At 54.9% G+C, this 11,570-nt stretch overlaps 1 protein-coding gene across 1 annotated transcript; it reads left to right on the forward strand.

The window, feature by feature from the left end:
- The first annotated feature begins 4,331 nt into the window (after nt 1-4,331).
- On the forward strand, nt 4,332-6,567 carry LOC136304793 (acrosin-like). The gene is made up of 5 exons (XM_066208237.1): nt 4,332-4,402; nt 4,661-4,903; nt 5,219-5,484; nt 5,734-5,879; nt 6,379-6,567. Exons 1-5 carry the CDS (start codon nt 4,332-4,334, stop codon nt 6,565-6,567), a joined length of 915 nt encoding a protein of 304 aa, XP_066064334.1.
- Nucleotides 6,568-11,570: the final 5,003 nt, after the last annotated feature.

Consider the following 11,570-nt stretch of genomic DNA (forward strand, 5'->3'; position numbering starts at 1 on the left):
ACCAGTGTGCCTGGTCAGAGAGGAGAGTGCCCTGAGCCACCATGGGCTGGAGGAACCCGGTACACCAAGCCTAGGAAGGGGATAGGACAAAAGCAGACACCTTGGGGACAGTGCTCAAATGCCCGTGGGCTGATGATTTAGGGCCTGGTGTAGGCTTGGGCAAAGAGAACAGACCAGAGACAGTCCCAAGCATGACAAGGGAAGCTCCTGCCTCCTGAGTGGACTGCCAGTGATGGCTTGGGAGGGCTGACCTGAAACAGAGATTGGACAGAGATAAAAAAGGAAGTAGGTATTTCTTGAAAGGCCTCCAGAATCCACCTTGGCCAGGACAGGAGCCTGATCAGGGCTATCCACAAGTTGGACAAATAATGGCCACAAAATGGCTGCCGGGTCACAAGATCTTAAGGTTTTATTAAGTTTTGGTCCATTTGCATATTGGGGTTTAATTGTCCAATTGCAGCTTCGGGTTGTGGGGTCTCATCCTTCTTGTTTTCTCTCTTCAGTCCGCTGTTGTTTATGCTGTTGGCCTGAAAGTTGTCCTTGGTCCTCAGCAGGAAAAGGATTTGTTTGTCTACTTACTCTATGAAAAGAGCCTACTAGCACTTAATGCCAGGCTCAGAACTACACCCCTAAGCAGCACAGAATCTGAAACTAGGAAAGCTAAAGCTTAAGGCCCGTCACCAGTGCCCTAAGGCAGGGCCAGAGTTCACAGGTAGTAAAGGGGGACTGATGTGCTGGGCGGTCACACTTCACAGATACTCAAAGGAAGAGCTGGGCTCATTCTGGGGAGAGGAACCTGGCAGAAACAGTAGGAGAGCACACCGGGAATGCCATGGAAGGCCAAAGTGAGTGGGCCAACAGCAGCTGCAACACCGAGGCTGTTCACAGGCAGGGAGGGCCAAGCCTGGGAGCCATGGGGAAAAAATCCCTGGGCTTGGCTCCAAATTTGGGAGGAGACAAAGGCAGAGACAGGGAGGAGTCAAGGAAGATGAGGTTGCTGTGTAAGTCTGGCAAACGGAGAGAAGGAGCAGTCAAAGATCCAGCTGCACAGACACAAACTGCAGCTTGCCGTGCTTCCTTGTCTGAGTGCTGCACATAAGCACCACAGGATGGGCAAGAACCTTCTTATCTCGACTCACTAATTAACAAATCCTCTACAAACTGTACAAATTTGCCCCAGAATTTATACTCTTTTCAATCAAACCTCAATATTTGGGGCGGTGGGACGGGCAAAGAAAAAAATGACAGCCTAATGCCACGGGGAAGACAGTTGTTGAAGGCAGTTGCTGTCTTTTCCAGGTGAAGGCAAGTGAACACTGACTTTCTAAATATACTGGAATGTTGCGGTGTGAAAATTATTACTTTGCAACTTTACGTAGAATGGTTTGTTCCAGATTACCCCGTGTTCCAACCCCTTTGGTTTTTCCCTAGTTGTGGCTCCTGTCCATCTCCCTGCAACCCTGCCCAGACTCTGGTGGGGGGCTGGGGTGATTGGCAGAGCCTATGACTTCTCCGCCCTGTAGCGTGTATCAGATGCCCTGCGTACTGTCTTTTTGTCCTGGTAACTCCCACCCCCCATGGTATTGGTCCTGGGCTAATCCCTGCCCCTCTCCACACCCCTGGTACTTAAGGTCAAGGAGAGCCCAGAGAAGTCATTTTTCACCTGGCCAGCTGGCAGCAATCAACCTATCTTGTCACCCACGTGAGAGTCTGCCTGTCTTCCACGCCGGAGCCACACTTCTACCTGAGGGCCAGGGCTCACACAGCAAGAAGGAACCGGAGCTGTACCAATTAATGCGTGTTCAGGACCGAGCTAGCCGTTGCAGCTCTGAACGCCCGCATTAATGGAAGGCTTCAAAATGCCTTGGGCTAGGTGTCACTCCGTCTGCTTCTGGATATTCTTCTTGGGTTCCAGGCAAATGGAGTCCTGTCTCACGGCATGTGGCATTCTTCCCTTTGTATTAATCAAGGTGGGCTGTGCTGAGAGCAATCATCCCACATCTGTACTTGCCCCTGCCAGCCTGGCATAAGCTTCTTCAAATATTTACTGAAGTAAATTTCAGGGGCTGCCCGCTCACTAAAGACACTGAGTCCAAGAGTGTCACTCAGGGTTGGGGATGGTCATTACCCTGCCCAGAGGGGAGACAAGCTTCGAGCTGCCCCATCATCCTGGCACAACCTTAGTGTGCAAAATTCTGCTGCCCATTAAGAAGTTCTCCCAGTTCTCTACAACTTTGGCCACAGACACGTCCTCACCTAAAACAGGGATATTTCCCACCACGTCAAACACCTTGGTGCATGTGAAGCCCTCTTCTGCGTGCCAAGAAGAGATTTCCACCCCCTTCTGTGTGTGCTCTGGCACCCATTGTGCGGCATGAGGGACACAAGGTTCTCCCTGTGCCTGTCTGCAAAAGCCTTCAAGCAGAGACTCGAGCCCCTCTACCTCACAACTTACGGGGGCCTCCACAACTCCTCTGTGGCCACCTCACACCGCTCATGCTGCGCACACCTTCTCCACCCACTACCCACGACTTCACCGAATCTGCGGCAAATGCCACAGCAATAGAGAGGCTCAATTCCACGCTTATAATTTACACAGACTCTGCACATGGAATTATAACACTCCTCCCGTGGCTCCTTCCTGCTCTAAAGGTCCCAGGTGAACTCACCAGTAGCTGCTCTTCAGGACGGAGGCTCCAGCAGTACTGTCCTTAGGTCCCATCTGGGCTGCCAAAATGCTGAGGAATCTCCCCTGTGTGACCATTCCAGAGGCACAGGTGACTCCAACAAGCTGATGGGTGACCCGTTTGATTCCCTACCCACACCACTCTCAGCCAGTCAGAGCGGGTATCCGTACCCATTCAACCTCAGGATTCATTCCCCCAGCAGACTCGCAGATGTCACATTCCAGAAAGAGCCACCGGCTCCTGCTGCAGCACTCAGGGTCCGTTCAAATCCCTGGCCTGTGCCACAGCTCCCTGTGCCCTCTGTCATGCAAAGGGTGGCAGTCTCTGGTCCCAGACTCCCACCAGCCAGAGCTCAATCTGCAGCTGGCACTGCAGCTGCACAACCAGCTCCCTGCCCCAAATGGATTCCTCAGCAGCTGCTGGCCTCAGAGACTGCACAGCCTCATCCTGCAAGAAGAGGGGCCTAAAGAAAGCAGCAGAGAGCAGCCCTTCTTACAAGGGCAGGTCCTCAAAGGACAAGGGCAATGGCTTTACAGCGACAGAGGGTAGCTTCGTATGAGATACTGGGAAGAAATTCTTGACTGTCAGGCTGCAGACATACTGGCACGGGTTGCCCAGAGCAGCTGCGGATGCCTGTTTTTCATGTAGGCAAAGTCAGCACAGAAGACACAGACACCAACTTCAGGAATAAATGCAACTTACTGTAATTCAAAACCGCAAAGAATGGGAAAAGGATAAGCTAAGCAATGCATCTAATCGTTACTGTAAAAGACTGCCTACAGTGATGAAGGGAGACACATCACAAGTTACCCTAATCCTTGACCATCATGCAGGTCTGCCCATCAACGGGGGGGGAAGCCAGTGTCAGTCACAGTGAAGGACTGGAGAACCACTGCCAGCAACTGGGAAACCCTGCAGGTGCCTTCCCCTCCAGGCAGTGAGGTTTCTGACTGGGCTGCGAGAGAGGCCCATCTTTATGCTGTTGAATAAACAAGCTACCAGGACTTCTAGTGCAGGATCATCTGGTTTTTTTCTCCTCTTGGGATGCTCCCCAGGCCTTGGAGGACTCCAGGAGGAACCAAGGAAGTTGTCTGTGATCCTACATCCCAAAAGAAGGCCAGATGTGGCCTTGTCCAGTTTCTGATTAGCGAAAGGCAAATCCACGTTTTGCCGATGAGCGGATCTCGACAACATTTGGTTGGAAGGTTCACGCAGAGGCCAACCTTTGATCAAGAGCTCTGGTTCCTGCCTCAGTCAGGTCCTGTTGATAAAGACTTTGTACTTCAATGTCCCATCCTCCCTCAAATTGTCCAACGACAGCTTCTGAGCCAGGCTCTGAGCAAACTTCTCCAGTACAAACTATCCATCCCTACCAATGGCAGGAAGTCGGAGCTATGTGATTTCCAAGGTCCTTTCCACCCCAAACCATTCCACGGCCCATGGATTCGGTGTTGCCCCTCCCCCAGTGGGCCCCGGTTGCACAGGCCCCCACAGCGCCCCAAACACGGAACCCAGCCCTCAGTGACATCAGCCCCGGGGCCGGGGCCACCACGGGCAGCGCGGCTGCTGCCGGGCACTGCGGCTGTGGCTGTGCTGCTGCACGGAGCCCTCAGTGCTTGCAGCTGACACGTGCCTCTGGCAGCCATGAATCGGCTCGGCCTCCTCGTCCTGCTGACCGTGGCCGCGCTGGCCCACGGCATACAGTACCCCTGCGGGTAAGTGGCCCCAGGCCCTGGGAGGGAGCCGTGGCAACACTTGGGGCCTTCCCTGGAGGGGACCCGCCTGTCCCCCGTGGCTGGGCCACAGCTTCCTACCCACCATGGGGAAGCCTCCGTTCCTTGGACAGACAAACATCCCATGGGCTTCCCTGGCCTGCTGGGCCTGCAAACGCTTGTGGGGAGGGCACAGGGCTGAGCTTCAGCCTGAGCCACAGCAGGCCACGCAGCAGCATGGAAATGACTTTCTGCTTGCAGAGGTTCCTGCGGCCTCCGCGCTCCGCAACCTGACTACTACCCCATGACTTATTCCACCGGCAACGAAGCTTACGACTTTGGCATGACACGCATTGTGGGTGGAGTAGGCGCTCTGGAAGCATCCTGGCCCTGGATCGTCAGCATCCAACATCCCCTTTCACCGAACCTGGGTCATTGGTGTGGAGGGTCCCTCATCACTGCAGATTGGGTCCTCACGGCGGCCCACTGCTTCGACAAGTTTGAGTAAGGCAGACCAGGGAATGGGGACACCCTCGCTACACCAGCAGGTGCCCTGTCAGCAGCCACCACCTGCTACTCCCGTCCCCTTTCCTCTCAGGCAGTCCAGCTGCCACACTGCTCAGGAGAAGCCTGGGCTTGTGCCAAGGCTTCCTAGCGGCCTCCAGCTCGACATTCCCCCAGCCTCATGTGTGTGAGGGCACTCACACCTGCCAGAGCACTGCTCCCTCTCTGCCTTGCCAAGCAGAAGAGAGGCAGCTGCTGGGCTGCTGTGGTACATGGCTCTGCTCCCTCTCAGCCCTCTCTCCATCTTCTTTCCAGTAACATCAGCATGCTGTATGTGGTGCTTGGAGCTACCAAGTTCACTCAGCCGGGCCCTGGGGCCGTAGTTCGCAACGTGAAGCAGGTGGTGGTTCACCCCTACTACAAGCGTGCCGACTTCAGCTACGACATTGCCCTGCTGCAACTGGACGGTTCTGTCCAGTGCAGCGCCTACATCCAGCTGGCCTGTCTGGCTGACCCCGCCCTAGAAGTCTCAAAGCTCAACAACTGCTGGATCGCTGGCTGGGGTTCCACCACTGCAAGATGTGAGTTCCAGCTAAGTGCAGTGGGGAGAGGGTTTGGGCTTCCTCACAGCAGAGTCCAAAGCCAGGCTGAAGGACGTAGCCCGGTGCAGAGATGGGCCTGGCCTGCTCCCCAAAGGCGGGAAGCAGGGACACCGTGCCCTAGCGCCTCTGCGGAGGGAAAGCCGTGCCCAAGGGACAGGGATTCCCCTCAGACGGGGAAGGAGAACTGACATGGGGGTGCTGAGGGCTTATTGCTTTCTCTGCTCACAGCTCAAGGTTCACGTGGTCGCCTGCAGGAGGCCAAGGTCCAGCTCATCAATTCCCAGCTCTGCAACAGCAGTGACTGGTATGCAGGGAAAGTCCACCCCTACAACTTGTGTGCTGGTTACCCACAGGGCGCCATCGACGCCTGCCAGGTATGAATGTGTCACGAGCCTCTCAGCCCCCAGCAGCACCAGCAGCCCTGGCAGCGCTGCCCAAACACAGCCCAGGGTCTGCTTTGCCCCGGCCAGTTCTCCCGGTCACCCTCCCAGCCCCAGCTCCCCCCCAGCTGCTGGGGGGGGGGGGGGGGGGCTTCCTACACACTCCCCATCCACTCCTACTTGCCCAGTGCCCCCCTTGTGCCAGAAAGCCCAGAAAGCCCAGCTAGCGCTCTCGGCAGCGCAGAGATCCGGGTGCCAAACATCCATGCTCTGCACATCCAGGACTCCTGCCTTGTGCAGAGAGGACACAGAGAGCCCTACCCTACAGGACCCCAAGCCATTCACAGCCAAGGCTCTGGAGGCTCCAGCCTCTGAGGAGAGCCTTCCTCTGCCTGGAATACAGTTCTGGCAGGGGCTGTGAGAGAAGAGGAGACAGCCCCGGTGCTGGCAGGGGCCACTCAACACCACCTTAATCCTCTCTGCTCTCTTGCAGGGCGACAGTGGTGGTCCTCTCATGTGCAAGGACAACACCGCCGAGTACTGGTGGGTTGTCGGCATAACCAGCTGGGGAGAAGGCTGCGCCAGACCAAAGCAGCCTGGAATCTACATCTCCACTCGGCACTTCTATCACTGGATTGACTACAACATGCGTGCATACCACACCGCTGAAAGTGCTTCCTGAGCAGCAGGACAGGCAGGATCCAGGGCAGGCTGCAGTGCACCACAGCCCTTTCCTGCTGGGGCAATGCCTGCTGATCCAAAGGCAGCCTCAGTGTCAAAACCCTGCTCTGTCCCGCCCACATTTCTCTCCGGTGTGCAGGCAAACACTGGAGTTGATCTAATTGTTGAAATAAAGCTAGCTTTGTTCACAGGGAACCATCTTTTCGGTGTAATTCCAATTCCTGGGAAGGGCAACAAGTGCCACCTTCGGCACCTGCAGAATGAGCCTGAGGCACAAAGGGACAGAGTGGCTCCAGAGAGCACCAGTGTGCCTGGTCAGAGAGGAGAGTGCCCTGAGCCACCATGGGCTGGAGGAACCCGGTACACCAAGCCTAGGAAGGGGATAGGACAAAAGCAGACACCTTGGGGACAGTGCTCAAATGCCCGTGGGCTGATGATTTAGGGCCTGGTGTAGGCTTGGGCAAAGAGAACAGACCAGAGACAGTCCCAAGCATGACAAGGGAAGCTCCTGCCTCCTGAGTGGACTGCCAGTGATGGCTTGGGAGGGCTGACCTGAAACAGAGATTGGACAGAGATAAAAAAGGAAGTAGGTATTTCTTGAAAGGCCTCCAGAATCCACCTTGGCCAGGACAGGAGCCTGATCAGGGCTATCCACAAGTTGGACAAATAATGGCCACAAAATGGCTGCCGGGTCACAAGATCTTAAGGTTTTATTAAGTTTTGGTCCATTTGCATATTGGGGTTTAATTGTCCAATTGCAGCTTCGGGTTGTGGGGTCTCATCCTTCTTGTTTTCTCTCTTCAGTCCGCTGTTGTTTATGCTGTTGGCCTGAAAGTTGTCCTTGGTCCTCAGCAGGAAAAGGATTTGTTTGTCTACTTACTCTATGAAAAGAGCCTACTAGCACTTAATGCCAGGCTCAGAACTACACCCCTAAGCAGCACAGAATCTGAAACTAGGAAAGCTAAAGCTTAAGGCCCGTCACCAGTGCCCTAAGGCAGAGCCAGAGTTCACAGGTAGTAAAGGGGGACTGATGTGCTGGGCGGTCACACTTCACAGATACTCAAAGGAAGAGCTGGGCTCATTCTGGGGAGAGGAACCTGGCAGAAACAGTAGGAGAGCACACCGGGAATGCCATGGAAGGCCAAAGTGAGTGGGCCAACAGCAGCTGCAACACCGAGGCTGTTCACAGGCAGGGAGGGCCAAGCCTGGGAGCCATGGGGAAAAGATCCCTGGGCTTGGCTCCAAATTTGGGAGGAGACAAAGGCAGAGACAGGGAGGAGTCAAGGAAGATGAGGTTGCTGTGTAAGTCTGGCAAACGGAGAGAAGGAGCAGTCAAAGATCCAGCTGCACAGATACAAACTGCAGCTTGCCGTGCTTCCTTGTCTGAGTGCTGCACATAAGCACCACAGGATGGGCAAGAACCTTCTTATCTCGACTCACTAATTAACAAATCCTCTACAAACTGTACAAATTTGCCCCAGAATTTATACTCTTTTCAATCAAACCTCAATATTTGGGGCGGTGGGACGGGCAAAGAAAAAAATGACAGCCTAATGCCACGGGGAAGACAGTTGTTGAAGGCAGTTGCTGTCTTTTCCAGGTGAAGGCAAGTGAACACTGACTTTCTAAATATACTGGAATGTTGCGGTGTGAAAATTATTACTTTGCAACTTTACGTAGAATGGTTTGTTCCAGATTACCCCGTGTTCCAACCCCTTTGGTTTTTCCCTAGTTGTGGCTCCTGTCCATCTCCCTGCAACCCTGCCCAGACTCTGGTGGGGGGCTGGGGTGATTGGCAGAGCCTATGACTTCTCCGCCCTGTAGCGTGTATCAGATGCCCTGCGTACTGTCTTTTTGTCCTGGTAACTCCCACCCCCCATGGTATTGGTCCTGGGCTAATCCCTGCCCCTCTCCACACCCCTGGTACTTAAGGTCAAGGAGAGCCCAGAGAAGTCATTTTTCACCTGGCCAGCTGGCAGCAATCAACCTATCTTGTCACCCACGTGAGAGTCTGCCTGTCTTCCACGCCGGAGCCACACTTCTACCTGAGGGCCAGGGCTCACACAGCAAGAAGGAACCGGAGCTGTACCAATTAATGCGTGTTCAGGACCGAGCTAGCCGTTGCAGCTCTGAACGCCCGCATTAATGGAAGGCTTCAAAATGCCTTGGGCTAGGTGTCACTCCGTCTGCTTCTGGATATTCTTCTTGGGTTCCAGGCAAATGGAGTCCTGTCTCACGGCATGTGGCATTCTTCCCTTTGTATTAATCAAGGTGGGCTGTGCTGAGAGCAATCATCCCACATCTGTACTTGCCCCTGCCAGCCTGGCATAAGCTTCTTCAAATATTTACTGAAGTAAATTTCAGGGGCTGCCCGCTCACTAAAGACACTGAGTCCAAGAGTGTCACTCAGGGTTGGGGATGGTCATTACCCTGCCCAGAGGGGAGACAAGCTTCGAGCTGCCCCATCATCCTGGCACAACCTTAGTGTGCAAAATTCTGCTGCCCATTAAGAAGTTCTCCCAGTTCTCTACAACTTTGGCCACAGACACGTCCTCACCTAAAACAGGGATATTTCCCACCACGTCAAACACCTTGGTGCATGTGAAGCCCTCTTCTGCGTGCCAAGAAGAGATTTCCACCCCCTTCTGTGTGTGCTCTGGCACCCATTGTGCGGCATGAGGGACACAAGGTTCTCCCTGTGCCTGTGTGCAAAAGCCTTCAAGCAGAGACTCGAGCCCCTCTACCTCACAACTTACGGGGGCCTCCACAACTCCTCTGTGGCCACCTCACACCGCTCATGCTGCGCACACCTTCTCCACCCACTACCCACGACTTCACCGAATCTGCGGCAAATGCCACAGCAATAGAGAGGCTCAATTCCACGCTTATAATTTACACAGACTCTGCACATGGAATTATAACACTCCTCCCGTGGCTCCTTCCTGCTCTAAAGGTCCCAGGTGAACTCACCAGTAGCTGCTCTTCAGGACGGAGGCTCCAGCAGTACTGTCCTTAGGTCCCATCTGGGCTGCCAAAATGCTGAGGAATCTCCCCTGTGTGACCATTCCAGAGGCACAGGTGACTCCAACAAGCTGATGGGTGACCCGTTTGATTCCCTACCCACACCACTCTCAGCCAGTCAGAGCGGGTATCCGTACCCATTCAACCTCAGGATTCATTCCCCCAGCAGACTCGCAGATGTCACATTCCAGAAAGAGCCACCGGCTCCTGCTGCAGCACTCAGGGTCCGTTCAAATCCCTGGCCTGTGCCACAGCTCCCTGTGCCCTCTGTCATGCAAAGGGTGGCAGTCTCTGGTCCCAGACTCCCACCAGCCAGAGCTCAATCTGCAGCTGGCACTGCAGCTGCACAACCAGCTCCCTGCCCCAAATGGATTCCTCAGCAGCTGCTGGCCTCAGAGACTGCACAGCCTCATCCTGCAAGAAGAGGGGCCTAAAGAAAGCAGCAGAGAGCAGCCCTTCTTACAAGGGCAGGTCCTCAAAGGACAAGGGCAATGGCTTTACAGCGACAGAGGGTAGCTTCGTATGAGATACTGGGAAGAAATTCTTGACTGTCAGGCTGCAGACATACTGGCACGGGTTGCCCAGAGCAGCTGCGGATGCCTGTTTTTCATGTAGGCAAAGTCAGCACAGAAGACACAGACACCAACTTCAGGAATAAATGCAACTTACTGTAATTCAAAACCGCAAAGAATGGGAAAAGGATAAGCTAAGCAATGCATCTAATCGTTACTGTAAAAGACTGCCTACAGTGATGAAGGGAGACACATCACAAGTTACCCTAATCCTTGACCATCATGCAGGTCTGCCCATCAACGGGGGGGGAAGCCAGTGTCAGTCACAGTGAAGGACTGGAGAACCACTGCCAGCAACTGGGAAACCCTGCAGGTGCCTTCCCCTCCAGGCAGTGAGGTTTCTGACTGGGCTGCGAGAGAGGCCCATCTTTATGCTGTTGAATAAACAAGCTACCAGGACTTCTAGTGCAGGATCATCTGGTTTTTTTCTCCTCTTGGGATGCTCCCCAGGCCTTGGAGGACTCCAGGAGGAACCAAGGAAGTTGTCTGTGATCCTACATCCCAAAAGAAGGCCAGATGTGGCCTTGTCCAGTTTCTGATTAGCGAAAGGCAAATCCACGTTTTGCCGATGAGCGGATCTCGACAACATTTGGTTGGAAGGTTCACGCAGAGGCCAACCTTTGATCAAGAGCTCTGGTTCCTGCCTCAGTCAGGTCCTGTTGATAAAGACTTTGTACTTCAATGTCCCATCCTCCCTCAAATTGTCCAACGACAGCTTCTGAGCCAGGCTCTGAGCAAACTTCTCCAGTACAAACTATCCATCCCTACCAATGGCAGGAAGTCGGAGCTATGTGATTTCCAAGGTCCCTTCCACCCCAAACCATTCCACGGCCCATGGATTCGGTGTTGCCCCTCCCCCAGTGGGCCCCGGTTGCACAGGCCCCCACAGCGCCCCAAACACGGAACCCAGCCCTCAGTGACATCAGCCCCGGGGCCGGGGCCACCACGGGCAGCGCGGCTGCTGCCGGGCACTGCGGCTGTGGCTGTGCTGCTGCACGGAGCCCTCAGTGCTTGCAGCTGACACGTGCCTCTGGCAGCCATGAATCGGCTCGGCCTCCTCGTCCTGCTGACCGTGGCCGCGCTGGCCCACGGCATACAGTACCCCTGCGGGTAAGTGGCCCCAGGCCCTGGGAGGGAGCCGTGGCAACACTTGGGGCCTTCCCTGGAGGGGACCCGCCTGTCCCCCGTGGCTGGGCCACAGCTTCCTACCCACCATGGGGAAGCCTCCGTTCCTTGGACAGACAAACATCCCATGGGCTTCCCTGGCCTGCTGGGCCTGCAAACGCTTGTGGGGAGGGCACAGGGCTGAGCTTCAGCCTGAGCCACAGCAGGCCACGCAGCAGCATGGAAATGACTTTCTGCTTGCAGAGGTTCCTGCGGCCTCCGCGCTCCGCAACCTGACTACTACCCC

The sequence above is a fragment of the Chamaea fasciata genome, unplaced genomic scaffold (assembly GCF_029207755.1).
Source record: "Chamaea fasciata isolate MVZ Bird 193981 ecotype frontalis unplaced genomic scaffold, bChaFas1.0.hap1 SCAF_182, whole genome shotgun sequence".
NCBI lineage: Eukaryota > Metazoa > Chordata > Aves > Passeriformes > Sylviidae > Chamaea > Chamaea fasciata.

Bases quoted from the DNA above. Each gene is read 5' to 3' on its own strand.
- LOC136304793 (XM_066208237.1), top strand. From the start codon at position 4,332: ATGAATCGGCTCGGCCTCCTCGTCCTGCTGACCGTGGCCGCGCTGGCC. The intron at 4,904-5,218 runs GTAAGGCAGACC...TCTTCTTTCCAG, and splicing joins CACTGCTTCGACAAGTTTGA to TAACATCAGCATGCTGTATG. The intron at 5,880-6,378 runs GTATGAATGTGT...GCTCTCTTGCAG, and splicing joins GCGCCATCGACGCCTGCCAG to GGCGACAGTGGTGGTCCTCT.